The sequence below is a fragment of the Crocodylus siamensis genome, chromosome 1 (genome assembly GCF_052110815.1).
Source record: "Crocodylus siamensis isolate JL-2025a chromosome 1, ASM5211081v1, whole genome shotgun sequence".
Lineage (NCBI taxonomy): Eukaryota > Metazoa > Chordata > Crocodylia > Crocodylidae > Crocodylus > Crocodylus siamensis.
The window spans coordinates 425836864-425864509 of record NC_143395.1 but is presented as its reverse complement, the minus strand read 5'-3'; the positions used below and the strand labels follow the sequence as shown (position 1 = coordinate 425864509).

The following is a 27646-nucleotide window of genomic DNA, read 5'->3' as shown; positions in this document are numbered from 1 at the left end:
GTCTATCCACATGCAGCAGGCAGATACAAAGGTGCTTTACTGTTAGTGCTTTATTTATAGCCCTTTAGGTGAACGTGCTTTATATGAACACACGGGCCATGGCTTCATGGGAGTTTCACGCCTTGCTGTAGTTTGGTGGAGTTGGCGGCAGGGGGAGCCAGACATGGCATCATCGAATTCACTGTTACCAGGGCGTGGGTGAGCCAGTCATTGCTGCGTGCCATCACCTTCGTTATAAAGAAAAAATAAAGGAACAGAATAAAGATCTACTTGGGCAATCTTTTATCATTTTTTATGATAACACCCTCCATGGAGGGAGGGAGGGAGCGAGTGACAGAGGCAGGGGATGAACACAGCATGCTCCCCACTCTGCCTTCCCAGTGAGCACATCTGGAGCTGTACTGGAAGAGGACAAGACAAGGTGGGGGCTCCTGATGGGAGGGAAGTGCCCCCCCACCGTGTTATTCAAAAATCCCTAAGGGCATCAGCAGCCAGGGGTATGAGAGGGCTTCTGTGGTCTCCAATCTACTTCCAAGAGCCAGAGCAAGGAGTGGGGTGTTCACACAGTGAGGACTAACTGGCACACTGCACCCCACAATGCATGATGGGCAAGCCCCCCAGGCAAGCCCCTTTCCTACCCTGCCCCCACCAATCACCCCCCAAAAGGGGCCAGCCACCTGAGACCCCCTGCAGCAGCCCACCCACCACAACACAGGCAGGCTCACCCCCAGGTTCCCCTGCACCCAGGGAGGGGGCACAGTGGGGAATACACCAACCCCCCCCATCACTACATGGCCCAAAAGGGAGGACCCCCACAAGACCCCTGCAGCCCCCCACAGTGCTGCCCATCAGACACGCCAGGCTCCCATGCACATTGAAGCCAGTGGGCAATTACCCTCCCACCAGAGACCCAAAATCTGTTATGGGTTTTTCCCCACTTTGTTCCTGGAGGGGACGAGGGGTGGAGGCTCTGCAGCATACAAGGTTGGGTGGGGAAACTCTCGGAAAACATGATCAAGGAACTGAACAAACAGGTGTGGGAGGACAAACTGACTGAAGAAATAAAAAGGATAGAAAAGGAAGGTCTAGAAAGGGAGACCCAAAACTCCCAAGGGGGGAACCTGGCTGGTACCCCAGAAGAAAAGGAAGGAAGTGAAGGCCCTGATATGGAAGTCCAGGCAGGAGAGGGGGAAACCCCAGACCCCTCGAGAAGGACCAGGACCCCTGGGTCCCCCCCACCCAAAGGAAGAGAGGCAGGTCCCCTTGAGCACAGCCCAGATTGCAGGAAGAGCAATGGTGCCCCAAAAGAGCCACACAAATGGAGAGAACAGACAGGGCAGGGAAGGAAAAGAGCCTGGGAACCTCTAAACCTAATCAATGGAAATAAGAAAGGTCCAGATGCAATCCCCCAGGACACATCTACTCATGGAGGTCCTGATAGTCTCAGTGAATGTGCGAAGCATGCTTAGGGAGGAGGAATGGGGCACCATTGAGGTGGTCCTGGGACAACTGCAGGCAGACATCCTTTGTCTGCAGGAACGTGCCCGGCCCAGCTCTAGACACTATGCGGATTGCAAGAAGAGGTGGCAACACGGCTCCTCCTAGTCTGGGGACAGTGAGCACCGAGCAGTGGGGGACGCAGTGCTCCTGACCAGAGACAAAGAAATCATTGCAGGCAGGTTGCTGCAGGTCACCCTGGAAACAGAAGAAGGGACTTTCAAGCTCCTGCATGCATATGCACCAGCAAATAGGACAGCAAAACATGCCTTCCTTAAGAACATGATGGTAGCGGTGCCCAGTGACAGGCAGTGATGATCACGGGTGACGAACTGCATCCTTGAGTTGGGTGACACAATAAGTGGAGGCCAAACAAAAGGACCAGGCAGATCCTCCAAGCTGTTGCAGCAGCTCATCTGTGAACGCAGCCTGGTGGATGCAGGCAAAGAGGCCACTGGTCAAGGGGGAAATTTCACCCGAGCAGACCCCCTAGGGCAGCCCAAATCATGCACAGATTTCTTCCTTATCCCAAAAGGGTGGAAGGTAGCCAAGGCTGAATGCACACCGGTCTGCGTCTTGGACCACTGCCTCCTAACAGTGGAAGCAGAAATGGGAGAGGAGCCCACGAGAGATGAGGGGTGTGGAGACTGAACGTGACTCTGCTGGAAGAGGAGAAGATACAGTGGGAGCACTTGGCAGGATGGAAACCCTCTGATCCAGATACTGGGCCCACACAGAGCAGGGGGCCAGCGTTAAAGAGAGAGCGAGGGACTTCTTCTGGAAAGCCGGAAAGAGGCGAGCCCATTTCCAGAGAAGGCGACAGGAACTAGACTCAACCGCAGACTACATAGCATGGAGCTGGGATGTGAGGGAGGTCATGAGGGGGGTGAAGTCCTGGATGGGGGCCTGAGAGGAGGAGGAGGAGAAGAGAAAGGAGGTTGACATTGCAAACCTCAACTTCCAAAAGGCCTTTGATCTGGTATCCCATGATGTTCTCACAAGAAAATTGGAAGATTATGGGCTCAACTGCGTGACAGTGAGGTGGGTAGGAGGCAGGGCAGGACCCAGAGAGTCCTAATGAACGGATCTGTGTTGTCCTGATGAGAAGTGGCCAGCAGTGTCCCTCAGGGGTCGGTGCTCGGTCCAGTACTTTTTCAACATCTTTATCAATGATTTGGATGTGGGGGTGAAGAGCTCACTGGCCAAGTTCGCAGATGACACCAAGTTACAGGGGAGTGTGGTCATGCTTGAAGATAGGCTGCAGATACAGGCGGACCTGGACAGGCTGGCAAGTTGGACAGATCAGAACCAGATGAAGTTCAACGTCAAGAAATGTAAAGTGGTCAATCGGGGATGAGCAACCCCCAACACACCAAACTGACTAGCAGCACAAATGAAGGGGATCTGGGAGTACTAATAGACCTCAGTATGAATATGACCTGGCAGCACCATGCTGTAGCCAGCAGGGCAAATAATTCCCTGGCGTGCATCAATCGATGCATCTCCAGCACAACCAAGGAGGTGATTCTTCCACTCTACTCAGCACTGGTGAAACCACAGCTGGAGTACTGCGTCCAGTTCTGGGCACTGCACTTCAACAAGGATGTGGACAAGCTTGAGAGAGTCCAAAAAAGAGCTGCCTGTATGATCAGAGTCTTACACAGCAAGCCATGCGAGGAAAGGCTGAGGGATCTGGGACTCTTCAGCCTGACAAGAAGGCTGGGAGGGGACCTGGTAGCAGCTTACCATTGCACTAGGAGGGTACATCAAGGGCTCAGTGAACAAGTGTTCACCAGGGCACCCGCGGGGAGAACCAGGAGCAATGGCCACAGGCTCCTGGAAGACGGATTTAAGTTTTACAGGAAAAGGGAAGGAGCAGTTTAATACACGGCAGGGTATCAGCAGAAAAGACAGTTACAGAAATGAATGAGTGTGCTCCAGGGTGAGCACAGGCCGTCCCTGGACTTATGACACTATTGGTTCCTGAAAACCCAGTCTTAAGTCGAAACGCTAACTCAGAACCAGTTTTCTCATAAGAAACAATGTTGTAACTGGGGGATTGGTGCCAGAACCAAGGCCCGATACCGTTTTCACTAAAAATACCCCAGAATTTTGTACTTGATCAGTTATAGATGAGTAATAGAGCTACATTAACGCATTTATATTGAAAATAGCAATCATATTGATTTTGAAGGACTTATTTGAAGTGACTTTGCTGGACTTTTTGAAGGGCTCTTGGCTGGAGTCTTCTCAGGAGTTTTGGCTGCAAGTTTTTATGGAGTCTCCTCTGCTTTCCTAAAGAAAGTGTCCAAGGATGTTTGGACAGATATTCTCCAGGCAGATGAGTGATGCAGTCAAGTTGTTCGCTGGTGTGGTGTCACATCAGACCAAGCATTGTAAAGTCAAAACTGACATCAGAAAGTTGAAACAGGGAGTCTGTTTATAAACGCTGTAAGTCGAAACATTGTGAGTCAAGGACCGCCTGTATTTAACCTCTTGGAGTAGCCCCCACAGGACACTCATGAGCCAAATGGGTTTGGCACTAGCCGGGAAGCCTCAGTATTCCCAATGGGAGATCACAACCTGCTGTGTTTGGCCCACAGGATGCATTCATACCTTCTCCACCCTCCCACCGAAAAGGCAGGACCTGTCACATGCTGCATCTCCTTTACCCCTGCTCTTGCATTTGACCAAGAAAAGAGACTCTACTCCCCTGCCACAGGTTCATCCAAAAGGGCAGGGTCCTTGCTGCACAGCAGGTCATGGGTGTAATGCCTCGAGTGTGACCAGCTCCTGCCCCTGAGGGTTAGAAACAACACCTGGATTGTGGTGAATCCTCTGGCAAGGGAAGGGGTTGGGAAATCGCAGACACATCAGCCCTGGGAGGGGTTCCAGGCCCTGGTCTGTTCCCATTTCACAGCTCTGGAGAGCTGTGCAGGCATTTCTTCTCCCCTGGGAACACTAACTGCTTTCAGAGAAGGATGGGGATGGCACAAGCTCCAAGGCAAAGATCATCTTCTCGCAGGTTCCCCCAACACCTACACTGGCCTTTGCCTGGGGGGAGGGGGGGTTCCTTTTAACCCCTCCCCCTCATCTAATTTTGGCGGCCAGCCTCTGTGTCCTTTGGGCTGTGCTGTGCCCTGCAACGGTTGAAAGATAGGTAAACTATAGTTGCAATCCACAAGTATGAGGCCTCTTGCCTGGATGCAGACACTGGTGTGTGCTGAGCAGACAGACTTCCCCAAACCCTTCCTGCACTTCCGGGAGCATCTATAATTTTGCCAGAAGTGGATGCACTGGTCCTGGGCCAGTTCTGAGAAGTGCGGGAAGCTCTTTCCATACTGCAAGCACCAAAGTGGCTTTTCTTCAGTGTGCCTGAGCCGATGCCAGAACTGGTGAGAAAATTGGGGGAAGCTCTTCCCACGCTGAGCACTGATGTGGCTTCTGCCCTGAGTGTGCCAGCGTTTGGTCAGACTGGAGGACAGGTTGAAGGTGTGAAGAAATCCTCCGCTTTTTCTGTCCCCTGGCCTGAGACTCCCCTCTCCCTTCTTGTGGTGCAGAGGCCCTCTGTCTCAGTTCCCTGCCAGACGAGTTTGGTGATGTGGGGCCCTCCACCTGGGGATGGTGATGTTTTTTAAAGATTGGTCTGTCTCAGCTGGGTTTAAATATTGCCTGCTTCTGGCTGGAGCCAAGTGATGAGGTCCGAAAAGGTATTTAAGGGTCAGCTCACCTGGTCTAGGTGGGCACTGCCTCCGGAGAGGCATATTTGGAAACACAAACTGAAGCATGGGCCTCCAGAATCCCCTGGATGTATATGTAAATAACTTACCTTAAATTTAGCCAGTAGTTATGTATCTTTAGATGCCTATCAATATGGCCAACAAGCCCATTCTGTGTTGCTCAAGTTGGCTTTCTTTCAATATATTCTTGTTTTGTATTCCTCTCTCCCTCTTTGAGCAATAAAGCTATCTGTCATAGCACGCCTTGCTGTAACCCCGAATGACAGCAAGACTTGCCTGTATAGCCCCTTTGCACGGCTGGCTAAGGAGGGCATGGCTTTTCTACTTTCCTCCTGTGCAGGAGGCTACTAGTGAATGCTTCAGGCTAAAAGAAGCACCCCAAAATATCACAGTGGGCTAAGCACCCCTGACATCAACAGGATCTGTGCCACCTGGGTCACAGCTCACGGGTGTTCTTCGGGAAGGGACCTGATCAGATGTAAGCACCCCAGCGGAGGCACCTGAAGCATGGTTTTGGTCAGGTGCAGGCAGGCAGGCAGCTCAGTTTAGGAGCGCCCCTTCCTGGTCCACGCCAGGTCTTCCATTGATTTGAGCACTGATGTGGCTTCTAACCTCTGTGGACAAGCTGGTGCCAAATCAGGTTGGAGGATTAGGTGGAGCTTTTCCCATTCGTCTCAGCACCCATGTGTCTCCTCTTTTGTGTGGACAACCTGGTACTGGACCATATTGCCCCAGGATTCCTTTTACCAGAGATCCACAAGGGCTGACACAGCTGATTTGGTATCAAGTGAATTTTATTAGTAACCCCTAGGCTTATTACAAGATAATTATCCTTGCAATATGACCTTGCAAGCGGTTCCTTACACGTTACAGCAGCGACCTTTACTGGTATCGGCTTCAGATCCTCTGCTGGATGTATGGGATGTTAGTTGATGGATTCCTTGTTACTCAAAGCAAGAAGTCCAAGGCTGCTCCAGCCTCCCCCATCGTGGCAACACACACACACACTCTCTCTCTCTCTCTCTCTTTGTTCCACTACTTCTGCAACTTTCTCATCTCAAACTGTCCAATCCTCAAGTTTCTTACCTCAAGGTACTCTAATTCTATTCTGGCCTTGGTTTTCTTTCCTCCCAGGAAAACTACTGTACTTGGTTAGCCCACCGTACCAATCACAGCACACATTTTTCCCACTGAGGCATTCCATACAATTTAATTGCTTAGATCCAGGAAGGCCTAAGGTTACACTAAGAGCCTAAGCATAACTCAGTTTGCCCACTACAGATGAGGGGGTAAACTGGGTAAAGCTCTGGCCACACTATGAGCAGTGTGGCCTTGCTCCTGTGTGGATGAGCTGGTGTTTGGTCAGATAGGAAGATCGGGTGAATCTCTTCCCACACTCCAAGCACTGATGTGGCTTCTCACCTGTGTGGGTGCGCTGGTGTTTGGTCAGGGTGGAGGACAGGTTGAACCTCTTCCCACATTCTGAGCACTGATGTGGCTTCTCCCCGCTGTGGATGAGCCAGTGTTGGGTCAGGCTGGAGGATCGGGTGAAGCTCTTCCCACACTCCAAACACCGATGCGGCTTCTCCCCTGTGTGAATAAGCCGGTGCTGGGCCAGGTCGGAGAGCTGTCTGAAGCTCTTCCCACACTCTGAGCACTGATGCGGCTTCTCCCCTGTGTGAATGAGACGGTGTTTGGTTAGGTTGGAGGATCGGGTGAAGCTCTTCCCACACTCCGAGCACTGATGTGGCTTCTCCCCAGTGTGGGTGCGCTGGTGTTGGGTCAGGGTGGAGGACAGGTTGAACCTCTTCCCACACTCTAAGCATTGATGTGGCTTCTCTCCTGTGTGGATGAGCTGGTGTTGGGTCAGGTTGGAGGATCGGGTGAAGCTCTTCCCACACTGTGAGCACTGATGTGGCTTCTCTTGTGTGTGAATATGCCGGTGCTGGGCCAGGTCGGAGAGCTGTCTGAAGCTCTTCCCACACTCTGAGCACTGATGTGGCTTCTCCTGTGTGTGGATGAGGCGGTGTTTGGTCAAGTAGAAGGACAGGTGGAAGCTCTTCCCACACTCTGAGCATGAATGTGGCTTCTCCCCAGTGTGGATGAGTTGGTGTCGGGTCAGGTTGGAGAATCGGGTGAAGCTCTTCCCACATTTGATGCATATGTGGAGCTTCTCCCCAGTTTGCCTTATCTTGTGAAGAGCCAGGAATGATGGGTAGTTAAGGGTTTTCCTGACTTCAGTGCAGGGGTGGGCTCTGCCCCAGTGAACGGCACTGAGCTCCTCCTTTCCTCCAAGGCCTTCCCCACTGCCTTGGTTTGGATGCAGTACCTCGTTCCACTGGCTCTTTAGGTCTCTCAGCTCCACAAATTCTTCCCTGCACCCAGGGCTCTTTCTGGGGTCTGTCCCTTCTCCACTCCCACGCCCAACTGGAGATGGTACTTGGTTCATTGTTACATTCTCCTTCTGCTTTTGGAGCCTCCCTGGACTCTTGTGCCATCGCTCTCCCTCTGGTTTCAGGGGGTCCATGTCACGCAAACTCCCCGGAGAAGTCCATGATGGCTCCAGGTCTGCAGGACACTCTGCAGTAGTCTGCTCCTCATCTCTGCTCAGCAGCCAGGCACCTCCTGCATGGGGAAGAGAAACTCCAAATTAGCCCTTACCCTGCTAGCAAGGGGCAAACACTGCTTTATTTTGCTGGGATGGGTCTCAGAGCAAGCCTGGACGTTGGCATTTGCGTTCCCTCAAGAAAATGAGGTCTTCCTGCCAAAACCCCAAGTGCTGGGCGTGAGGGAGGGGCAGGTCCCTGTGCTGAGCTAATGGTCCCTGCTGTTTGCAGGTCAGAGCCACGCTCAGAGTTTTTGGCCCACCTGTCAGCCCCATAATCTCAGGGTCTGCTAGGAGAAGCACATGTAGGACACATGTTTTAGGACAGTACCTAAATAGCTTCATGCTCTAATGAGCTGAGGATGAGGAGAGGACCTAGAGCTGCGGCCCTCTCTTCTGAAAGGACCAGGGCTGTGCTTCCTGCCTGCTTCCAGGGCAAGGCCTGGTGCAGGGAATGAGCCCATGAAGCTTTCCTCTAATGACAGGTCCCAGGTCGCCTCCCTGTTACAGGAGTCTGCAATGGGTCTAAGGGCTTGGCATGAATCTGAACCTCGACTATGTGCCAAGTCTCAAGCTTCATGACACCCAGGTGGTGAAACACAAAGGGGGCAATTCTGGTGCAAAACACTGTTGTATATGAATCTTGTAGGGTTAAAGCAAGGCTTTGTAATGCTAAAAGTGAGGCCATTTCTTTGTCCTTTCGCCTTCATTTCATACAAGCGGACACAGCACTTATGAGATGGCATGGAGGGAAAAGGGGTACTGTGTGAGGGTTACTGATAGGATATGAAACTAGCTGAATCTAGTCAACAGGGGAGTCTCATCAACAGGAGAACCTTGAAAGTCAGGCATGATTTGTTTTTGTTACATAAAGAAACATCCTGAGATAAAATATAGGGGGTATGTAATTCAAAAGAGTTAAACTTCTGTGTTCACACCCACAGTGCCACTTGATTGGACAGACTAGTGATTTAGTTAATAGATGATTGGGTATTTTTACGAGCACGAGCTAATCACAAACTAACGCTTATGCACTTAGAAAGTATAAAAAAGTACTATAAGTAGTGGGGGGGGGTCCCTCTCTGGAGGCACCTCGCTCGAGCGACTAAAGATTCTGTATCTGACTTTGGATACTTGCTCTGCATGATCATTGTCCCAGCCTAGAGCGAACTGCACGTGGCTTTAAAAGCGTAATTCATAACAGTTCTTGGCGACCCAGATGGGACCCTAGGCTTGTCGGCGACGGAGCGCCACGCTCGTCCTCCCGGAACGACTCCACAGCCAGCACTGGGTGAGTTCACCCACAGACGACTCCAGGGAGGAGGAGCGAGGACCGTTGCTCTGGCAGTAAGGGGGCTTGGTAGATATGGATTCTGGGCAGAGTGTTGTTAAGGAGACTCCTTTGGCTGAAATTCTGGGGAACTGGAAAAAGATAGATGGTACTCAGGGGTTATCTAGACGGCGGGCAGTTGTTTTGTGTAAAGTAGACTGGCCAACTGGTACCAGGGGATGCCCCTGGAATGGCCCGCAGGTGGAAGCTTTGATCAGGACAGGCTAACGTTTCTCAGACATGAATTGGAAGACAAATTTCCTGGCCAGGTGGATTATTGGTATGTATAGGATAATTGGGTTACTACATGGCACCAGAAGAGAGAGAAGCAGGAGTTAAAACGGCAGGACTGTACCAGCAATCTTTGCGCACAGCTTGCGGGATCTGCTCCGCCCCATGCAGCACTTTTGCCTTCTTTAACCCCTTCAGTCCTTTCTCCTTCTTCTGTACCTCCTTTATATCCATCCTTGCCTCATCCTGTTGCTATTTCTACTGGTCTTCAGGCTCCCTTGATATCTATGGCCCTTCCACCCCCGCAAGGGGGGCAGATTGCCCTTGAGGCCCGCATATATCGCCCCTTTAGTCTGCAGGATTTAATTTCCTGGCAGCAGTAAATGCCGCGGCTGCGAGACAATCCTGAGAAGATTTTGCAAACTATTAGAGGGATCTTTCGAGCTCATGATCCAACTTGGGCAGATGTTCAGCAGTTGTTAGAAACTCTTTTCACCCCAGACGACAAATTTGCTATTCTGGACACTAACCGTCGTTGGGCAGATGCTGACATGGCGCGTACCCCATGGCCTGCCCAAGACCCGGGGGGGAATTATGGAGATCAACAGTAGGCTGCTCTAGGTCGTACTGTGAGAGGGGGTTTGGAAGAGGCTATTAGACTAGCCAAACAGAAGGCTGCTAACTGGTCAAAAATTAGGGAATGCCAACAAGGTCCAGAGGAGCACCCATTAGAATTTATGGCACGTTTGCTTAAACAGATCCGCATGTATGGTGGGGGACTTGACCCTGAGGGTGAGGCAAATAGTCCAGTGATAGTTTCCTCCTTTGTTGATCAATCTGCCTCTGACATAAAGAAGTATTTTTCCAAGCATGTTCTGGATTGGCCTGGGAAGCCTCTAGAGGTTAGTGAGGTTAGCCACTTCTGTGTATAATGGGAGAGATGAAGAGAGAATTAATGAGAAACATAAGCAGAGAAGAGAAGCTAGTATATTAGCGGCCCCTCTGCAAGTGCCCTATGGAGGGTGCGGCTGCAGGGGGCAAGGTCAGGGCAGAGGGTACCTGGACGTTAGAGGTGGTGACAGAGCTGAAAGTGAATATGGACCGGGAGGAAGGGGCATTTGGGGTAATTGCAATTATTGCAAACAACCAGGACATTGGAAACGTGAATGTCCCTTGAGACTTCATAGGACCCCATGGATGCACCAGGGGCTGGTGGCACCTCCCCCTCCAAATGCTCTGCCAATGCCGCCCTTCCCTCCAAACGCTCCCCTGGATCCTAATGCCACTCAGTGACTGAAAGTGGAGACCCTAGGAGCCCTTGGAGAATTAGAATGGGATTTGGGACCCCAGTCCCAGCTCTATATTAAAATTGGGAGTCGTTTTCATAGATTTTGTAGACATCAGGGCTGGAAGGGACCTCGGGAGATCATCGAGTCCAGCCCCCTGCCCAAAGGGCAGGAAGTCAGCTGGGGTCATAAGATCCCAGCAAAATAAGCATTCAATTTACTCTTGAAGGTGTTCAATGTAGGTGCTTGAACCACCTCCGCTGGCAGACTGTTCCAGACCTTGGGGACTCGGACAGGAAAGAAATTCTTCCTTATGTCCAGCCTGAAACGGTCTTGCAGGAGTTTGTGACCGTTCGACCTCGTCATCCCTTGGGGCGCTCTGGTGAACAAATGCTCCCCCAGATCCTGGTGGTCACCCCTGATAAACTTATAGGTGGCCATCAGATCACCCCTGAGCCTGCGCTTTTCCAGGCTAAAGAGTCCCATGGCTCTCAGCCTGTCATCGTAAGATCTGTTTTCCTGACCTCTGATCATGCGCGTGGCTCTCCTCTGGACTCTCTCAAGCTTCTCCACATCCTTTTTGAATTGTGGAGCCCAAAACTGGATGCAGTACTCCAGCTGCGGCCTCACCAAGGCCGAGTACAAGGGGAGAATGACGTCCCGGGATTTGCTCGAGAAGCATCTATGGATGCAAGCCAGCGTTTTGGTCGCTTTACTATCCGCAGCATCGCATTGCAGGCTCATGTTCATCTTGTGGTCAACGATGACCCCCAAGTCTCTTTCTTCTGTAGTGCTACCCAACGTAGCACTGCCGAGCCTATACGGATGCTGCAGGTTTTTCCTCCCAAGGTGGAGAACCTTGCATTTTTCGGTGTTAAACACCACCAGGTTCTCATCTGCCCATTTGCTGAGCCTGTCCAGGTCAGCCTGAATCACCCGCCTATCTTCTAGCGTGGATGCTTTGCCCCAAAGTTTGGTATCATCGGCGAACTTGGCCAGTCCACTCCTGACTCCAATGTCCACATCGTTAATGAAGATGTTGAACAATATGGGTCCAAGCACAGAGCCTTGAGGGACCCCACTGGTCACAGGGCACCACGATGAGCGACTGCCATCAATTACAACCCTCTGGGTCTGACCGCGGAGCCAATTTCCCAGCCAGCGGATCGTGGTGGAGCCAAGGCCACAACTGGGCAGTTTGGCCAAGAGGTGATCATGGGATACCAGATCAAAAGCTTTTTTGAAGTCAAGATATATGACATCAATCTCTTCTCCCTTGTCCAGGTGATAGGTCACCTGGTCATAGAAGGAAATGAGATTGGTCAAACAAGACCTACCCGCAACAAACCCGTGCTGGCTATCCCTTAGGATGTTAGCCTGGGCCAGTCCCTCAAGGATGGCCTCCTTAATAAACTTTTCTAAGATCTTCCCCAGGATAGAAGTCAGGCTAATGGGCCTGTAGTTAGCCGGATCCACTCTCCTCCCTTTCTTGAAGATCGGCACCACATTGGCCTTCTTCCAGTCTTCAGGCACTGCACCAGGAGTTTTCAAAGACCCGTGCCAGGGGCTGGGCTATGACGCTCGCCAGCTCCTTGAGTACCCTGGGGTGCAGGTTGTCAGGGCCGACTGACTTGAAGGTATCCAGCTTCTCAAGGTGTTCCTTCACGAGGTCAGCATTGATGGAGGGTAGGGGATCCCCATCACCCGGATCTCCCCGTCTCATAGCAGGCATGGGCGTCCTGTGGGACTGATGAAAGACTGACGTTTTGAACTTTTTCTTATTGATACTGGTGCCAGCCTTACTGCCTTAACCTTTCTTCCTGACAGTTTGTCCGAGGACCGGGTTTTGGTACAGGGTATTGAGAGTAATCTGCATTTGGTCCCGATGTCACCCCCGATTCCCATCGAATTGGGGATTCTAAAACTCTCTCAAATTTGTAGTAATGCCTGGAGGTCTGGTTAAATTTGCTAGATCGTGATGTTTTAGGAAAGTTGGGGGCACGCATTCAGTGTACACCTGAGGCATTTTGCCCGATTGTTCTTGAGGAGGCGGCTGAATCTCTCCTTGCCTTGTCCACTTCATTTCCTGACATTCCTAAAGAACTGCAAGAAGTCCCCCAAGGACTTTGGAGTATGGACCCTACAGTCGTAGGCCTCCTTAAATCTGCTACTCCGGTCCATATTAAGGTTAAGGATTCTGTATCTGACTTTGAATATTTGCTCTGCGTGATCACTGCCCCAACCTAGAGCGAACTGCACGTGGCTTTAACAGTGTAATTCGTAACAACACGGGGGATTCACTTCCCCCCACAACCTGAAACCTTCTGAATACCTCCCATGCCATGGAGCCATGTCATGCAGCCTGAGACCAGGATGAAACACTTCTGGGTTCCAGGCCAACCTGATCAGAAGCAGCCAGGGAGAGCCTCAGCTTTTTCTTTCTCCAACACTGATGGCTACACAGAGCCTCTGCATACCATGCTGTTTTTCCATGGGGGACTACAGATCCCATCATGCCCTGAAAGAAGGTAGTAGAGATGTATAGCTACCTTGGGCTGGGTAATGAACTCTTAGACGGTTGAGCAAAGATGGAAATTTAAGATCATGGTATCCCAGGGAAATCAGATCTGTGCCGAAAATTCAAGACAGAAAACCTGACTGTCCCCTAACATCTGTCATTAGAGGGAGAAGGGAACAGCCACTTGTCTCCACATGGCTGAATTTCAGGGAGTACGAACGACACCTCCCTGGACACATTAGAGGACAATGTGCTGTGTTTGAGGTTAGTGCCTTGCAAGGGCAGCACAGGGCAGGTCTGCAGTTCCCATGCCCCCTGGCACTCTGGGCTTGGAGCATTCCTGAGAGCAGTGGGGTGCAGGGGACAGACAACTCACCCGGCAGCAGCTCCTCTGACACTGAGATTTTCCCACTGCCCTCATCGTCACAGCCCCAGAGCTCCACCTGTCCTTGCTGGATGCTGCCGATTAAGGCAGGTGTGGGACCTCGATATCCTGTTTGGGGCAGTGGATAAAGAGGGTTAGTGACTGCGTACTGGATGCAGAATAACCACCCGGGAATTGGGGAATGAACTCAAGGTTTTTCCTGGCGCCTCGATGGACAAGGGAGTACGGCTCTTTAGGAAACAGAAGGCAATGTACGAGACCCTCCAACACCGACGACTTGTGTTCATTTTGGAGTCCACAATGACTCCAAGATACCTTTCCATTTCTGTGCTGCTGAGAGGCTCACTCCCCACCCAACAGATGCACAGGATATTTTTGCACCCTAGGTGCAGCACCCTGCACTTGTCCTTGTTGTATTGCATCCTATCGTGTACTGCCCACTTTTCTAACCTCTCCAGGTCCACCTGCAATCGTTCTCTACCCTCCGGGGTATGCAATTCACCCCACAATTTAGTATAGTCTGCAAACTTGGACAGAGTACACTTCACAGCCACATCCAAGTCATTGATCAAGACACTGAAGAGTACAGGTCCAAGGACCAAACCCTGTGGGACCCCGCTACCCACATCCTTCCAAGTCGATACCAATCTGTCTACTACCACTCTCTGGGTGCAACCGCTAAGCCAATTTGCCACCCACCCACATGCAAGATTTCCAATTTCTCCACATGCTTTCTAAAGTGGGGGGCTCAAAACAGGACGTAGGACTCCAGATGTGGCCTCACCAGTGCAACAAGGACACACTGCTGACTCCTATTCAGCTTCTTATCCAATGTCCCCCTAGGTCCTTTTCTGCTGCCCAGCCAGTCACCCCCACCCTGTCCTGGTGCATTTAAACCACCATCCAAAAGTTCACGAGGATGAGACTATTGAAACACAAGGAGATGACCACAAAACATCAGAGTCCGCACACCTCCATGGAGAAGCAAGAACCAGAGCCTTACCCAGGGAAACGAGGGCTTGGTAATTCCTGAGCATCTGGTCCTGGTAAAGCTCCTTGTCTTCATCGTCCAGCAGCTCCCACTCCTCCCGCGTGAAATACACTGCCACATCCTCAAACACCTCCCGGAGCTGCGGGCACAAGCGTTGCACCATCAGTGTCTCCTGCCCCAGCTGCTCCCAGCCCCACCTGCAATCACTGCACTACAGCTCATTGCAGGCTTAGCCAGGACAGGCAGGGCTGCAGCATCCCCCGTTACTCAGCGGACACGTGAGGTGGATGCAGCTGTGGACATAGAGCTCATGTGTCGGCCTTAGCCCAGCTCATCACGGTCTGTCGGCTCCGTCCTTTGAGGCAGCGGGGCCACTACTTTTGGAGGCAGCGAGCACCGTCTACATGCACTGTCACCTGGCTGTCCCGTGCCAGCACCCCTGGGGTCTGCACTTGGGAGGGAGCTCCTGCTAATGCCAGCTTGGGCTGTCTGCACCCTGCGGCACCACAGGCTTGACGCTTCAGGTCTGTCTGCTCCCCATTTTTTACAGCCTGCCTGGCTTCTCCTGGCTCCGCCCCAGCTGCGCTCCCCACAACTGCACCCGGTGCCCTGCTCACCTCCAGGCTCTGCCCCTGCTTTGGGGACCTGCCCTGCCCCTTCTGCCCTGGGCCTGGCTCGGGTGTCAGGGAGCCCCTCTCCTCCAGTCCCCCTGGGCAAGTCCTCTGCACATCCAGCTTCACAGGCTCTTCTCTGGGAGGTTTCTGCTCAGCGCTGCTCAGGGTCCCAGCACCTGCGGGTGGGGAAGAGCGCACAAGGTAGCAGAGCCGGCAGGGACACAGATCCCTGGGAACAAGCTCGAGGGATGTTCATGCACATGCTAAGAGCACAGGAAATGCTTCCAGGACTGCAGGGAGAACAAGAGCTGCTGATCTTTAGGAGCAGTGACTGGAGCAACAGGTTCTGGCGGAGATTTCTGCACGGAGGGACGGTGCCTCCTGCTTCTGGGCAGGGTCGAGGAAGGGCCTGGCCTGGGGCACCACCCTGAGGAGCTTTTGTCTGCTGACAGCTCCCAGGTCTCCTCGGTTTCAGGGGAATCTGCAGCAGCACAGAGCCCTGGCTTAGCTGTACTCGAAACAGCCAAGGCCACTGGGGAAGAGCATTTACCCATCACCTGCACCAGCCCCTGACTGGCACAGAGGGCTCACAGGGACAGGAGAAAGGGGCAGGGGCGAGTGACAAGTGACTGGTGGAGCATGAATAAGATCACTGATCGGTACCACGGAGCACAACAAGGCCCAAGACACAGCCTCTCTGTGCTGGGAGCCGCACACATGCAGGGAGACGGACGTCCAGCCCAGCCGCAGGCATCAGCTCGGTCCCAGCCCAGCCCCGCGGTTACCAGTGTTGCAGCCATGTCCCAGCTGGGGTAGACGTTGGATCCTCTCCCCCGCATGCAGCACAGCCGTCCGGCACCCGGCCCCACGCCCGGCCCTTGCGTCTGGTCCCTCACCTGAGTCCTGGGGGGGCCGGGGCCCCTCTCGGGGGACAGGAGCTGGCTTGTCCCGAGGCCCCAGGGTGTCCCTCTCTCCCGACTCCTCCACGGGCCTGTCCGCACCACGGCCCTCGGGCTGCTCCGGCCAGGAGTCACCGGGGTCCTGCAGCGCCGCAGCCGACGGCATCTCGCACGCTCACCGCGACCTGGGGACGAGATCAGCGTGTCACGGGGGAGCGGGGACGTGGGGGACACGGGGCGGGCGGGGACAGCCGCATCCACGTCAGAGGGAAAAGCCGCACTTGGGGCGTCTCGTCCTGCTCCTGCCCCGGCTGCAACCCTCGGCCCGGGCCGCGGCCTCGGCGCAGGTCCGCACGCTCGCCCCCACGCCCGGCTCCGCGCCCCCGGGGCAGGATGGCCGGGCGCGGCTCCAGCACCCGCTCCGTGCTGCGGCGCCGGGGCTCCAGTCCGCCAACCTCCCGCGGCCCCTCGGCTGCCAGGCAGCGGGGCCCCGGGCAGCGCCGGCAAGTCTGTGGGGCGGGGGCTGTGCCCGGGGCCAGCCGGGGGGGCGCTGAGGGGATCTCGGCCGAGGAGGGGGCTGCGTGGCCTGCGTCACCTCCTGGCCCCCATCTCCCGGGGCTGGCCCAGCTCCTGCCGCCGCTGCTTTGCGGCCGTGGTGCCACCATGGCGGGGACCCCCCCGGCCCGCTCCCCCAGCGACACCTGCGGCTGCAGCAGGGCGCGACGGGAAGGGCCCCGGGTCTCGCTGTCCTGCGCCCGCCCGCAGCGCCGGCCCCGAGCTCAGCTCTGACGGGAGGCCCGGCCCCGCCCCGGTGCCCCGCGCGGAGCAACCTGGGGCGTCCGCCTGCCCCGCCCGCGGCCCGGCTGGATCCAGCCCCAGGGCCCCTGCCCCGCCCCCAGCGCTCGCCCCGCCCCGTGTCCGGGCACAAACGCGCCCGGGGGGCGGAGCCTGCTGGTCTCGCGAGAACAAAAGCTGCTCCAGTTTGAAAACCCGCGTGAGGGACGCGCAGTTGGGGGTGGGGTATTTGTCCGTCCCTCCTCCCGCTCCGGGCCGGTCTGGCCCCGGGGGCGCCGCTGCTCGGGCGGAGGTGTCCGCTCCGGAACCGCCCCCTCCCCCCGGGACACTGCTGGGCCCAGGGGCGTCCAGACGTGGGAGCCCGGCGGGGGGGCCTGTCTCCACCGGCCCAGCACTGCGGGCAGCACCGCTCAGGGGCCCTGGCACCAACCGCACACCTGTGTGGGGGTGAGCGTGTGTGCACGGGGGGGTGTGGGGGTGTATTGGGGGGGTGAGTGTGTGGGTGTGCCCAGTGGGATGGGTGTGTGTGTGGTGGTGAGTGCACGGTGGGGGTGAGCGTGTGCACACGGTGGGACGTGGGGTGTGCGGGTGCGCATCACAGAAGCGCGGGCGGGATCATCGAGTGCGGTCCCGCGCCGCGGCAGGACGTTGCAGGGCTCGGACGACCTGCGCCGGGCGCCCGCCCCGCCTCGCCCGCACGCCTGCAGGGATGGCGCCCGCGCCGCGCCCGCTGGAGCACGCTCCAGATCCCGGCGGCCCCAACAGAGGAAGCGTGCCGTGATTTTTTTAATGGTGCCACACACTATTAGTGCTGCTAGTCGTGTGTACATTTATACATGATTCATAAGATAAATCAACAAGTTTTAAAAAGAAAACAAGAATGTCAAAACACACTGATCTACTTTGCCATCTTGGCATGGGAAGACTTGTTTCATTAGTTTTTAAACTCAAGAGATCAGTGGAAGTTACCAACAGACATCTTGGTGGAGGACCATGTTAGGCTATCGAGGTCTGGAAAACCATCACCAGCAGCCCCTGCACTGGCTGGGAACTGAACCCAGGTCTCCTGCATGGGAGGCAGGCATGCTGCCATTGAACCACCAATGCACTGGAGACACCAGCAAATCTATCCAAGTCCTGACAAAGCAAGCATAAAGGGGACCCTTCCCTCCACTGGGATTCAGTCCAAGGACAAACAAGCCCAAGGTTTTGGGGGATCTTCACGCTCGTGATCCAAAGCTGATCAAGCATCACCGGCCAGCACTGAAACAAACAGTCCGCAGTAGAACAAACAGGAAAACACTATTGGACTACCTTTCGTGTGTTTGTTCCTTTGCCCTGGCTGCCACAAGGACCCCCAACCCCTTTCTGAGCTCCTGCTTTCCATGCGACTCCCTCCGTCCCTGTGATGGGTGCTGCGGGGATCCTTCAGTGACTACAAACATCTGGGATGTGGGTGCCCCAGGGTCTGGATGGACATAGCAGAGACCCCCTTGGGCCTGTCTGGTGTCTCAGGCCGGGCAGTTGGCTGGTTCTTTTGTCACACAGTGCTACATACTCACGCACCCATGGCATATCAGTGACACAAAACTGCATGTGTATCACCGGCTAATCAGAGTTGGGAGAGTTTATCCAGCCAGGCGCAGCATGTCAGGACGGGGTGCTGAGCCAGCCCATAGTTGTGGAGGGGTGGGGGAGGGCAATTAATCCTATGTGACCCAGACGTTTGCACTTCAAGCCCACTGCTGGGGATGCCAGGCAGGATGGGCGGACTGGCGGGATCCCATGGGGCCTGGCTGTGGAGCCAGCAGGCAGCCCAGGCTCAGGCGAGGGGATGTGGTGGGGCCATGGCAGGTGGGAGCAGCATCTGGCTGCTGATGCTCAGCGTTGCTGCCAGTGGGGCAGGGGGAAACTGAGTCTGTGGCTGCCCCAGTCGCACTGTGCATCTGGGGTGGATGTAGCACGGCTTGGACTGCCCCCCGTCTGTGAGCTGGAAACCATCACCTGTCGGCCAGATCCAGGACACTGGCTGTATTTTGCACACCCACGCAAATGTGGGGAAGAGCAAAGGAGAGGGAGATTCAGGAGAGAGCCAAGCCACCTCTTTGCAAAAGAGCTGGTGGTGCAAGAAAGACAAGCAGAGGTCCTGCCGAGACTTGAACTCGGATTACTGGATTCAGAGCCCAGGGTGCTGGCCATTACACCACAGGACCAGTACAGGGATTGCCTCATGGCTGCGTGGAGAAGCCTTGCCGGAGGTCCCCTGCCCAGGGCAGCCAGTCCCCAAGACTCCCTGGGTGTCTGTGGGCAAGAGCTCCTCGGGCTGGTGAGGCAGTCCGACCCATGTCCACTCCTCCAACTGGGCCAGGCTTCAGACAGAGTCCTCTAGCCATCCGCGGAAGGGGAGGAAAGGGGACGTGCGCAGCTCCTTCCTTGCCCTCCTGCCATGGTGAGAGCAGCCGCAGCAACCACAAGCCCCAGCCTCCATGGGTGGGTTAGGGCTGAGCAAGGCTGTATTTCAAGTTTTGTCCTGGGTTTGATTCATGCCTGACAATGCTCCTCTCCCTCTGTCTACTCTTTGGCACCATCTCCTGCCTTCAGGCCTGGGGCAACAACCTGCCGGCTGAGGCATTGCTGTTCACCCCTGGCATCACCCTGGGCGCGCCAGAGGAAGGCCCTGGTGGGGCTCACCCGGGTCGGAGACCTGGACTACCCTGAGTGGGAGTGGGTAGGGCTTGCTGCGCTGGTCCAGCACACGGGTCTGGCCATGGAGTGAGCACCTGCACTCCCGAGGGTGTGCGCCTAGACCAGGAGGTGAAAGCCGCCTTGTCCACTGACGCCCTTACACATTTAGAGTCCTGCGCAAGGGTGGTCCCTGCCCCCCCATGCTCCCCAGCCGGGTGGAGCTGCTGGTGGGGCCCGCGCTTCGCAGCGCTCCCCGCTCCGTCTCATTCAGCTGGGGGATGCGCAGCCAGTCCACTTCTCCCCGGCCCAGGGGTGCCAGCTCTACCTGCTCCATCACGTCGCCCGCCTGGACACCTTCGGCAAGGGTGAGGCCGTACTCCACCCCGATCCCAGACGCCACCGGGGACCTAGGCTGGCGCTCCTCCACGGAGCCGTCACAATGGGCACGTAACTGGTGCCCTTCAAGACAGCCCCCGACACGCGTCCATTTTGTGGGCAGAGGGAGACCCTGGCGCGCACCAGGTTGCAGCCCCTGCACCCCCTCCCCTTGCGGAGGTCCTGGCTGCACTTTTCCCCACGCAGGTTTCTTTTTGCACTCCCCACTTGTGGCCCCACCAAGGCCCCGGACCTCCCGGTCACCCTTCTCCTGGCCACGGCCAGGCTGGCCATCTGGCTCAGCAGGAGGGAGGATGTGGCCGGGAGGTCCCCGGGGAGTGTGGGCCAGAAGCCCCCGGCCCGCTGGCCGCCTTGGAGAGCCGGTGGGCGCCGGCCGGGGTGCTCTGCCCGGTGTCCCCCGCGGGTCCCGTCGCTGCGTGGCACGGGGCAGGCACGGCCCGGGCCCCCTGCACCCCGGGGTACCTCCGGGTCCGGTGCGGGGGCTTGCCGCGGCAGAGCCCGCCAGGGGCAGGGGGAGCCAGGAGCGCCCTGCCCCGCTCCCGCGGCCCCCGTGGGGACGGAGCTGGGGGGCCATGGGCAGTGCTGGCGGCCGCCGGCTGCAGCTGTGCGCCCCGCCATGCAACGTGGGGCGCGCTTCCCTGTGCATGCCGGGGGGCCGTGCCGGCACCCCCGGAGCCAGCCGGGCCCCGCAGCGCAAGCCGGCGAGCGAGGCCTGGGTACGGGACCGGGAAGTTGCCCACCCCCTGCCCCTGCGCCTGCGCGCCGGGCGGAACTACCGCTCCCAGCACCCCCCGCGCGGCGCATGCGCGGCAGGAGCCGAGTTCGCGCAGGGGCGCCGGAGGCGGCGGCGGCCGCAGCGGGACCCGCGTCCCGTCCCGTCCACCGACGGGGGCGGAGGAGGTTCAAATAAACCAGGTAACGGCTCTAGTGCCCCGCGGTTATTTTATCGTAACGACTGAGGCGCTGGGGCCGCCTAAATTGCTTTGAAATGGTAAGTGAATCAGCTGCGCGAGCCGGGTAAGCGCAGGGCCTCGGGTCACTCCCGGGGAAACGCGGGTTCGGCTTGCTCGTTTCTTGACCTCAGTGCTTGCCGGCTTTTTAAATCGGACTGTTTGCAGTTTTGCTGACCTTCCGGCTTGGTTTTAAAGCCGGCCCCCCCTTTTAATCTCGCGAGACCTGACAACTGTGCCCCCCCCCCCGCGGCCGAAGACACGTGTTCATTTTGGGGGGGAGCGGGGTCTCCGTTGCCTCGCGCCGCCCAAGGGTCAGTCGCCCTGGGGGGTCCCGGCTCCTGCAGCCCCCGGCGCGGGCAGCAGCACGGGGAGGGGGCAGCCTTGTGACCCCCCCCAATCCTGAGGTCCGCACACCCAACACAGCCCATTGCCACCCCTTGATTACATGCCCCCCACCCCATGTCCCAGGCTGCGGTTTTCTTGTCTCGCGAGACTTGCGCGTGCTGCTGTGCCCACCCCCTGCCCTGGCACCGCTCCCTGGTGGGGTCTTCAGTTTGCCTGGGGCCATAATCTGGCTGCGGGGAAGCGGGGGCTGTAAGTGGAGGGCAGGGCCCGGGGTCCGAGGGGCACCGGCGCCAGGGGTGGGTGGGTCGGTACCCCGTGCCTGTGAGGTCTGAGGGTCCAGGGGCCATGTGCAGGTACTGGGAGGGCAGCGTGTCCCCTGTGGGGGCAGTGGAGGGACCATGGGGAGGGGACCGGGTGGCAGGGAGGGGCTGGCCGGGGGGAGCTGAGGTTGGGGGTGTCTGGAGCCAGCTCGGTCCCTGTAGCCTTGGTGGGGCAAGAGGGCAAGTGAGGGTGACCCCGAGGCTGGTCTGCGTGGGGTCAGTCAGGGCATCAGAGCCGGGCGGGGCCAGGCCCCAGGTCTCCTGTCACACGCTGAGCTCTGTGCTGTCTCCTTTCCCGCAGGCCCCGCACACCGGACGCTGCAGGCAGGCTCCGCGCGCAGGTGCAGGACAGCGAGAGCCCAGGTCCCGGCGGGGGAGGCCTGTCCTGGAGAGATGCTACTTCCTGTCCCCGGAGAGGAGCCCCGGCCCCCCCAGGACTCAGGTGAGGGACCAGACATAAGAGGCGGGCGTGGGGCTGGGTGCCGGATGGCTGTGCTGCATGCGGCGGAGAGGCTCCAACGTCTTCCCCAGCCGGGACAGGGTTGCACTATTGGTGACCACGGGGCTGGGCTGGGATCAAGCTCCAGTCTCTGTGGCTGGGCAGCTCCCAGGCTGGGCCCTGATCCATCTCACTGCATGTGTGCAGCTTCCAGAACAGCGGGGCTGTATCTTGGGCCTTTTGCAGCTGTGGTATCGATCAATGACTTTTATTCATGTTCCCTGTGTCACTCTGCTCATGCCCCTGCCCCTTTCTCATGCCCCTGCGAGCCCCCCGTGCCCAGGAAGGGGCTGGTGCAGGGGACGGGGAAATGAGATTCCCTGGCGGCCTCGGCTACTTGTGTACAGCTAAGCTCCGTCCTGTTGCGGATTCCCCTGAACCCGAGCAGACCTGGGAGCTGTCAACAGACGAAAGCTCCTCAGGCTGGTGCCCCAGGCCAGGCCCTTGCCCAGGAGCAGGTACGAAGCAATGGCTCGACCCTGTCCAGAAGTGGGAGGCACCGTCCCTCTGTGCAGAAATCTCCGCCAGAACCTATTGATCCAGTCACTGCTCCTAAACATCAGCAGCTCTTGTTCTCCCCACAGTCCTAGAAGCATTTCCTATGCTCAGGGGAGACTGACCTTGCATTTCCCCTTCCCTGCCCTTAGCATGTGCATGTCACACAGCACCAGCCTGATCTGGAACAGACTTATTAGGGCTCATCTCCAGCCTCCTCCCTTAGCAAGAGCTGTGGGACGTGGAGTCTACCTTCTCCCTGCTCTTCCACACACCGAAGCCTCCGTCTGCCTTAGTCCCAGGCCAGTGCAGGAGACAAGCAGGGCTGTCCCCGTGCCAGCAGCACCAGTGCTGCCCTCCGCGCTCCTCCCCACCCGCAGGTGCTGGGACCCTGAGCAGCACTGAGCAGAAACCTCCCGGAGAAGAGCCTGCGAAGCTGGATCCGCAGAGGACTTGCCCAGGGGGACTGGAGGAGAGGGGCTCCCTGACACCTGAGCCGGGCCCAGGGCAAAAGGGACAAGGCAGGCCTCCAAAGCGGGGGCAGAGCCTGGAGGTGAGCAGGGCACTGGGTGCAGTTTGGGGGGAGCACAGCTGGGGCGGAGCCAGGAGGAGCCGGGGGGCTGTAAAAAAAAAAAAAAAAATGCGGGGAGCACAGAGACCTGAAGAGCATCCACCCTGTGATGCCGGATGCTGCAAACAGCCCAAGGTGACATTAGCAGGAGCTCCCTCCCAAGTGCAGATCCCAGGGGTGCTGGCACGGGAAGGCCTGGTGACAGTGCATGGAGACGGGGCTGGCTGCCTCCAAGCACCGAGCCGACAGACCGTGGTGAGCTGGGCTGAGGCCGACAGGTGAGCTCCCATGTCCACAGCTGCATCCACCTCACGTGTCCGCTGAGTAACGGGGGATGCTGCAGCCCTGCCTGTCCTGGCTAAGCCTGCAATGAGCTGTAGTGCAGAGCGATTGCAGACGGGGCCGTGGGGCTGGGAGCAGCTGGCCCAGTAGACGCTGATGGTGCAGCGCTTGTGCCCGCAGCTCCGGGAGGTGTTTAAGGACGTGGCAGTGTATTTCACGCGGGAGGAGTGGGAGCTGCTGGACAATGAAGACAAGGAGCTTTACCGGGACCAGATGCTGAGGAATTACCAAGCCCTCGTTTCCCTGGGTAAGGCTCTGGTTCTTGCTTCTCTGTGGAGCTGGGGACTCTGATGTTTTGTAGTTGTCTCTCTGTGTTTCAATAGTCTCATCCCCATGCACTTTTGGCTGGTGGTTGAAATGCACCAGTACAGGCGGGGGGTGTTGCCAGCAGGTCAAGGGAAGTAATTCTTTCCCTCTATTCAGCACTGGTGAAGCCACATCTGAAGTCCTGTGTTCAATTTTGGGCCTCCCGCTCCAGAAAGGACACGGACAAATTAGAGAGAGTCCAGTGGAGGGCAACAAAAATGGTTCAGGGGCTGGGGGACGAGGAAAGACTGAGAGGAGATATAATATCAGGTTATTGTGCTGTTCCCTGGTACATCACGGATCACTGTGGCTCCACACCTGTCACTGGTTAATGCCCTTTCTAAACTTGGAGTGGTTGGTGCTTTGTTTCCTGTGACCATCTCTGTACTACCTGGGTGACGAGGACCGTTATCTATTGAAGGCTTTTCCCTGCAATGCCTTCTCTTTCCTAAATGCCCATCCTCCCTTGTCCATCAAGGCCCTTGTAAAAACCTTGCGTTCATAGGAGCTGTTTCCCACATCTTGGTTGGTGATTCTGCATCCAGTACCCAGTCATTAACCCTCTTTACCCACTGCCCCAAACAGGATATCAGGGTCCCACACCTGCCCTAATCTGCAGCATCCAGCAAGGAAAAGTGGAGCTCTTGGTCTGTGATGATGAGGGCAGTGGGAAAATCTCAAGATCAGAGGACCTGCCTCCGCGTGAGTTGTCTATTCCCTCCACCCCACTCCGCTCTTAGAAATTTAATAGATTTCAGATTTTTTTTAGGGTCAGAAGGGACCTCAGCAGATCATCCATTCTGACCCCCTCCCCTGGGCAGAGAAGAGCGCAGGGGTCAGATGACCTGTCCAGTCTCCTCTTGAAGACCCCTAGGGTAGGGGAGAGCACCACCTCCCTTGGGAGCCCAGTCCAGATTTTGTCAGACCTCACTGTGAAGAAGTTCTTCCTGGTGTCCAACCTAAATCTGCTCTCCGTCAGTTTGTGGCCATTGTTCCTAGTAACCCCAAGAGGCACCCTGGTAAACAGAGCATCTTGTATGCCCTGCTGCTGTCTCCTGATGAATTTCTAGGTGCCCACAAGATCATCTCTGAGCCTTCTCTTGCAGAGGCTGAAGAGATTCAGGTCCCTCTATCTCTCCTCCTAGGACCTTACCTGTAGGCTCTTAACCGTACGAGTGGCCCTCCTCTGAACCCTCTCAAGGTTGTCCATATCCCCCTTGATGTACAACACTCAACACTGGATGCAGTACTCCAACCGCGGTCTTACCAATGCCGCATAGAGGGGAAGTATCACTGGGATACCATGATCTTAAATTTCCATCTTAACTCAGAAATGTAAGAGTTCATTCCTCAGCCCAAGACAGCTATACCTTTCTACCACCTTCTTCCAGAACATGATGGGATTTGTAGTCCCCCATGGAAATCAGCATGGTGTGCAAAGGCTCTGTGTAGCCGTCAGTGTTGAACAAGGAAGAAGCTGAGGCTCTCCCTGGTTTCTCCTGGTCAGGTTGGCCTGGAACCCAGAAGTGTTTCATCCTGGTCCCAGGCTGCATGAAAGGCTCCATGGCATGGGTGGGATTCTGAAGCTTTCAGGTTGTGGGGGGGAAGTGAATCCCTCATGTTCTGCACCAGCGTTGCCCCCTTTTGTGTTTCGCTTCTGGGGCCCTGAGTGTCATGAAGCCTGAGACTCAGCAGAGTCCAGGTTCAGATTCATGCCAAGGCCTTAGACCCATTGCAGAGTCCTGTGACACAGGCTACCTGGGACCTGTCAGCAGAGGAAAGCTTCATGGGCTCATTCCCTGCACCAGACCTTGTCCTGGAAGCCGGCAGGAAGCACAACACTGCTCCTTTCAGAAGAGGGCCACAGCTCTAGGTCCTCCCCTCATCCTCAGCCCATTGTAACATGAAGTTATTCAGATACTGTCCTAACACACGTGTCCTATATGTGCTTCTCCTAGCAGGGCCAGAGGTGATGGGGCTGACAGAGTACTTGGAGTGTGGGAAGAGCTTCCCCCGATCCTCCAGCCTGACTCGACACCAGCTCATCAACACCAGGGAGAAGCCACATCAGTGCTCTAAGTGTGGGAAGAGGTTCAACCTGTCCTCATACCTGACTAAACACCAGCTCATCCACACAGGGGAGAAGCCACATCAGTGCTTGGAGTGTGGGAAGAGCTTCAGACAGCTCTCCGACCTGGCCCGGCACCGACTTATTCACACACGAGAGAAGCCACATCGCTGCCCAGAGTGTGGGAAGAGCTTCACCCAATTCTCCAACCTGACCCAACATCGGCTCATCCACACGGTGGAGAAGCCACATCAGTGCTTGGAGTGTGGGAAGAGGTTCAGCGTGTCCTCCTACCTGACCATGCACCAGCGCATCCACACAGGGGAGAAGCCACATCAGTGCTTGGAGTGTGGGAAGAGTTTCACCCGATCCTCCAACCTGACCCAACACCGCCTCATCCACATGGTGGAGAAGCCACATCGGTGTTTAGAGTGTGGGAAGAGCTTCAATCTGTCCTCTGATATGACCAAACACCAGCTCATCCACATGCAGGGGAAGCCACATCGGTGCTCAGAGTGTGGAAAGAGCTTCACCCGACTCTCCAACCTGACCCAGCACCGGCTCATCCATACAGGGGAGAAGCCATATCAGTGTTTGGAGTGTGGGAAGAGCTTCACCCGATCCTCCAACTTGACCAAACACCAGCGCATCCACCCAAGGGAGAAGCCACATCGGTGCTCAGAGTGTGGGAAGAGCTTCACACAGTTCCGCCACCTGGCCTGGCATCAGCTCAGCCACAGGCGAAAATCCACATGTGTGCTCACAGTGTGCAAAGATCTTCCTGCACTCCTCAAAACTGGCCCAGCACCAGTGCATCCACTTCCAGGAGCATTCATAATTCTGCCAGCAATGCAGGACTTGGGGACTTCTACCTGCTTAGGACCCACCAGTGTCTGCATCCAAGCAAATATGCTTGTGGACTGCCACAATAGTTCACCTATTGTTTGGCCCATCTAGGTCACAGCAGAACCCAAAGTGGGGGAGATTAACAGGAAACCCCATCAGGCAGAGGCTTTTTTTTTTTTTTTTTTTTTTTTTATTAAAATCATTTTATTAAAAAAAGCTGTCACTATGACACACATTAATAAAAAAAAACTTCAAGTAAACAAAACGCACCTGAGGTTTCACAAAGTTAATACAAACTCACTTTTACACAATTTCCTAACATTCACAGAAGGAATAAAATCACTTGTGAATTCCTGAAAACCCATTTAGAAATCATTTAACTTGTTTCTTATAGAATTGCAAGTTCCCTCACCCACTCTTGGAGCCCCTTATCCATTTTATCAGAGGGGAAAAAACAAAAACAGGCACTATTAAACACATTGTGGAACCAGAATCCCACCTTATTACATAATATTCACATATTCAATGTCGCAATCGACCTGCTGAAGGCCCCCCCCCACCCTTGCTGGCAAATATGCTGTCCCTTAAACTATCCTATGCCTACGCGGGGCTGAAACAACCCTCTGAAGTCCAGCCCTTCCCAGGGCGTTGTATCCCCTCCTTGCGTTCTCTGCTTTCCTCTTCCTCTATAGAAATACAACTCGTGCATAGCTAATTGCAGACACTCTACCGTTGAAAAGCACGAGCCCTTTAGTGCTAGGAGGGAACGCACTTTCCAAATTGCTACTTTAATACATGTGACAAGCACCCTCACACCCCATGACCCATCCGTCCCCTCTGTCAAACCATAGAGCACGTTTTCACTCGTGATCCCCGTTGCCTTCCCTGTCTCCTTCAAAAAAACCCCTGCCCTCCCCCACACCTTCTGT

General features: G+C 55.8%; 2 protein-coding genes and 2 non-coding genes across 12 annotated transcripts; 1 reads left to right on the top strand and 3 right to left on the bottom strand.

The window, feature by feature from the left end:
• Positions 1 to 192: 192 nt before the first annotated feature.
• LOC149875768 (uncharacterized) lies at positions 193 to 16947 on the bottom strand. Of its 2 annotated transcripts, XM_090031138.1 has the most exons (7): positions 16798 to 16947; positions 15983 to 16281; positions 15201 to 15373; positions 14596 to 14722; positions 13584 to 13700; positions 6660 to 7862; positions 193 to 227 (listed from the first exon to the last, which is right to left on the bottom strand). In XM_090031138.1, the coding sequence occupies exons 2-7, from the start codon at positions 16260 to 16262 to the stop codon at positions 208 to 210; spliced, it is 1920 nt and encodes a 639-aa protein (XP_089887264.1). In that variant the 5' UTR covers positions 16263 to 16281; positions 16798 to 16947; the 3' UTR covers positions 193 to 207. The 2 variants fall into 2 exon arrangements, with proteins under 2 accessions (XP_089887264.1, XP_089887263.1); XM_090031137.1 differs by lacking the exon at positions 193 to 227 and having other exon boundaries at positions 6014 to 7862.
• A 135-nt stretch (positions 16948 to 17082) lies between these two features.
• Positions 17083 to 27026, top strand: LOC149875765 (uncharacterized). 8 transcript variants are annotated; one of them, XM_090031130.1, is made up of 6 exons: positions 17083 to 20887; positions 21892 to 22032; positions 22965 to 23137; positions 23285 to 23433; positions 23618 to 23744; positions 25762 to 25898. In XM_090031130.1, the coding sequence occupies exons 1-5, from the start codon at positions 19777 to 19779 to the stop codon at positions 23715 to 23717; spliced, it is 1674 nt and encodes a 557-aa protein (XP_089887256.1). In that variant the 5' UTR covers positions 17083 to 19776; the 3' UTR covers positions 23718 to 23744; positions 25762 to 25898. The 8 variants fall into 8 exon arrangements, 7 of the variants coding, with proteins under 7 accessions (XP_089887256.1, XP_089887257.1, XP_089887255.1 ...); XM_090031131.1 differs by lacking the exon at positions 25762 to 25898 and adding an exon at positions 24389 to 24505 and having other exon boundaries at positions 23324 to 23433; XM_090031129.1 differs by lacking the exon at positions 25762 to 25898 and adding an exon at positions 24389 to 24505.
• On the bottom strand, positions 17928 to 17998 carry TRNAG-CCC (transfer RNA glycine (anticodon CCC)). The gene has a single exon. It is a non-coding gene; the product is annotated as a tRNA-Gly (tRNA).
• Positions 19033 to 19104, bottom strand: TRNAQ-CUG (transfer RNA glutamine (anticodon CUG)). Its single transcript has one exon. It is a non-coding gene; the product is annotated as a tRNA-Gln (tRNA).
• Positions 27027 to 27646: the final 620 nt, after the last annotated feature.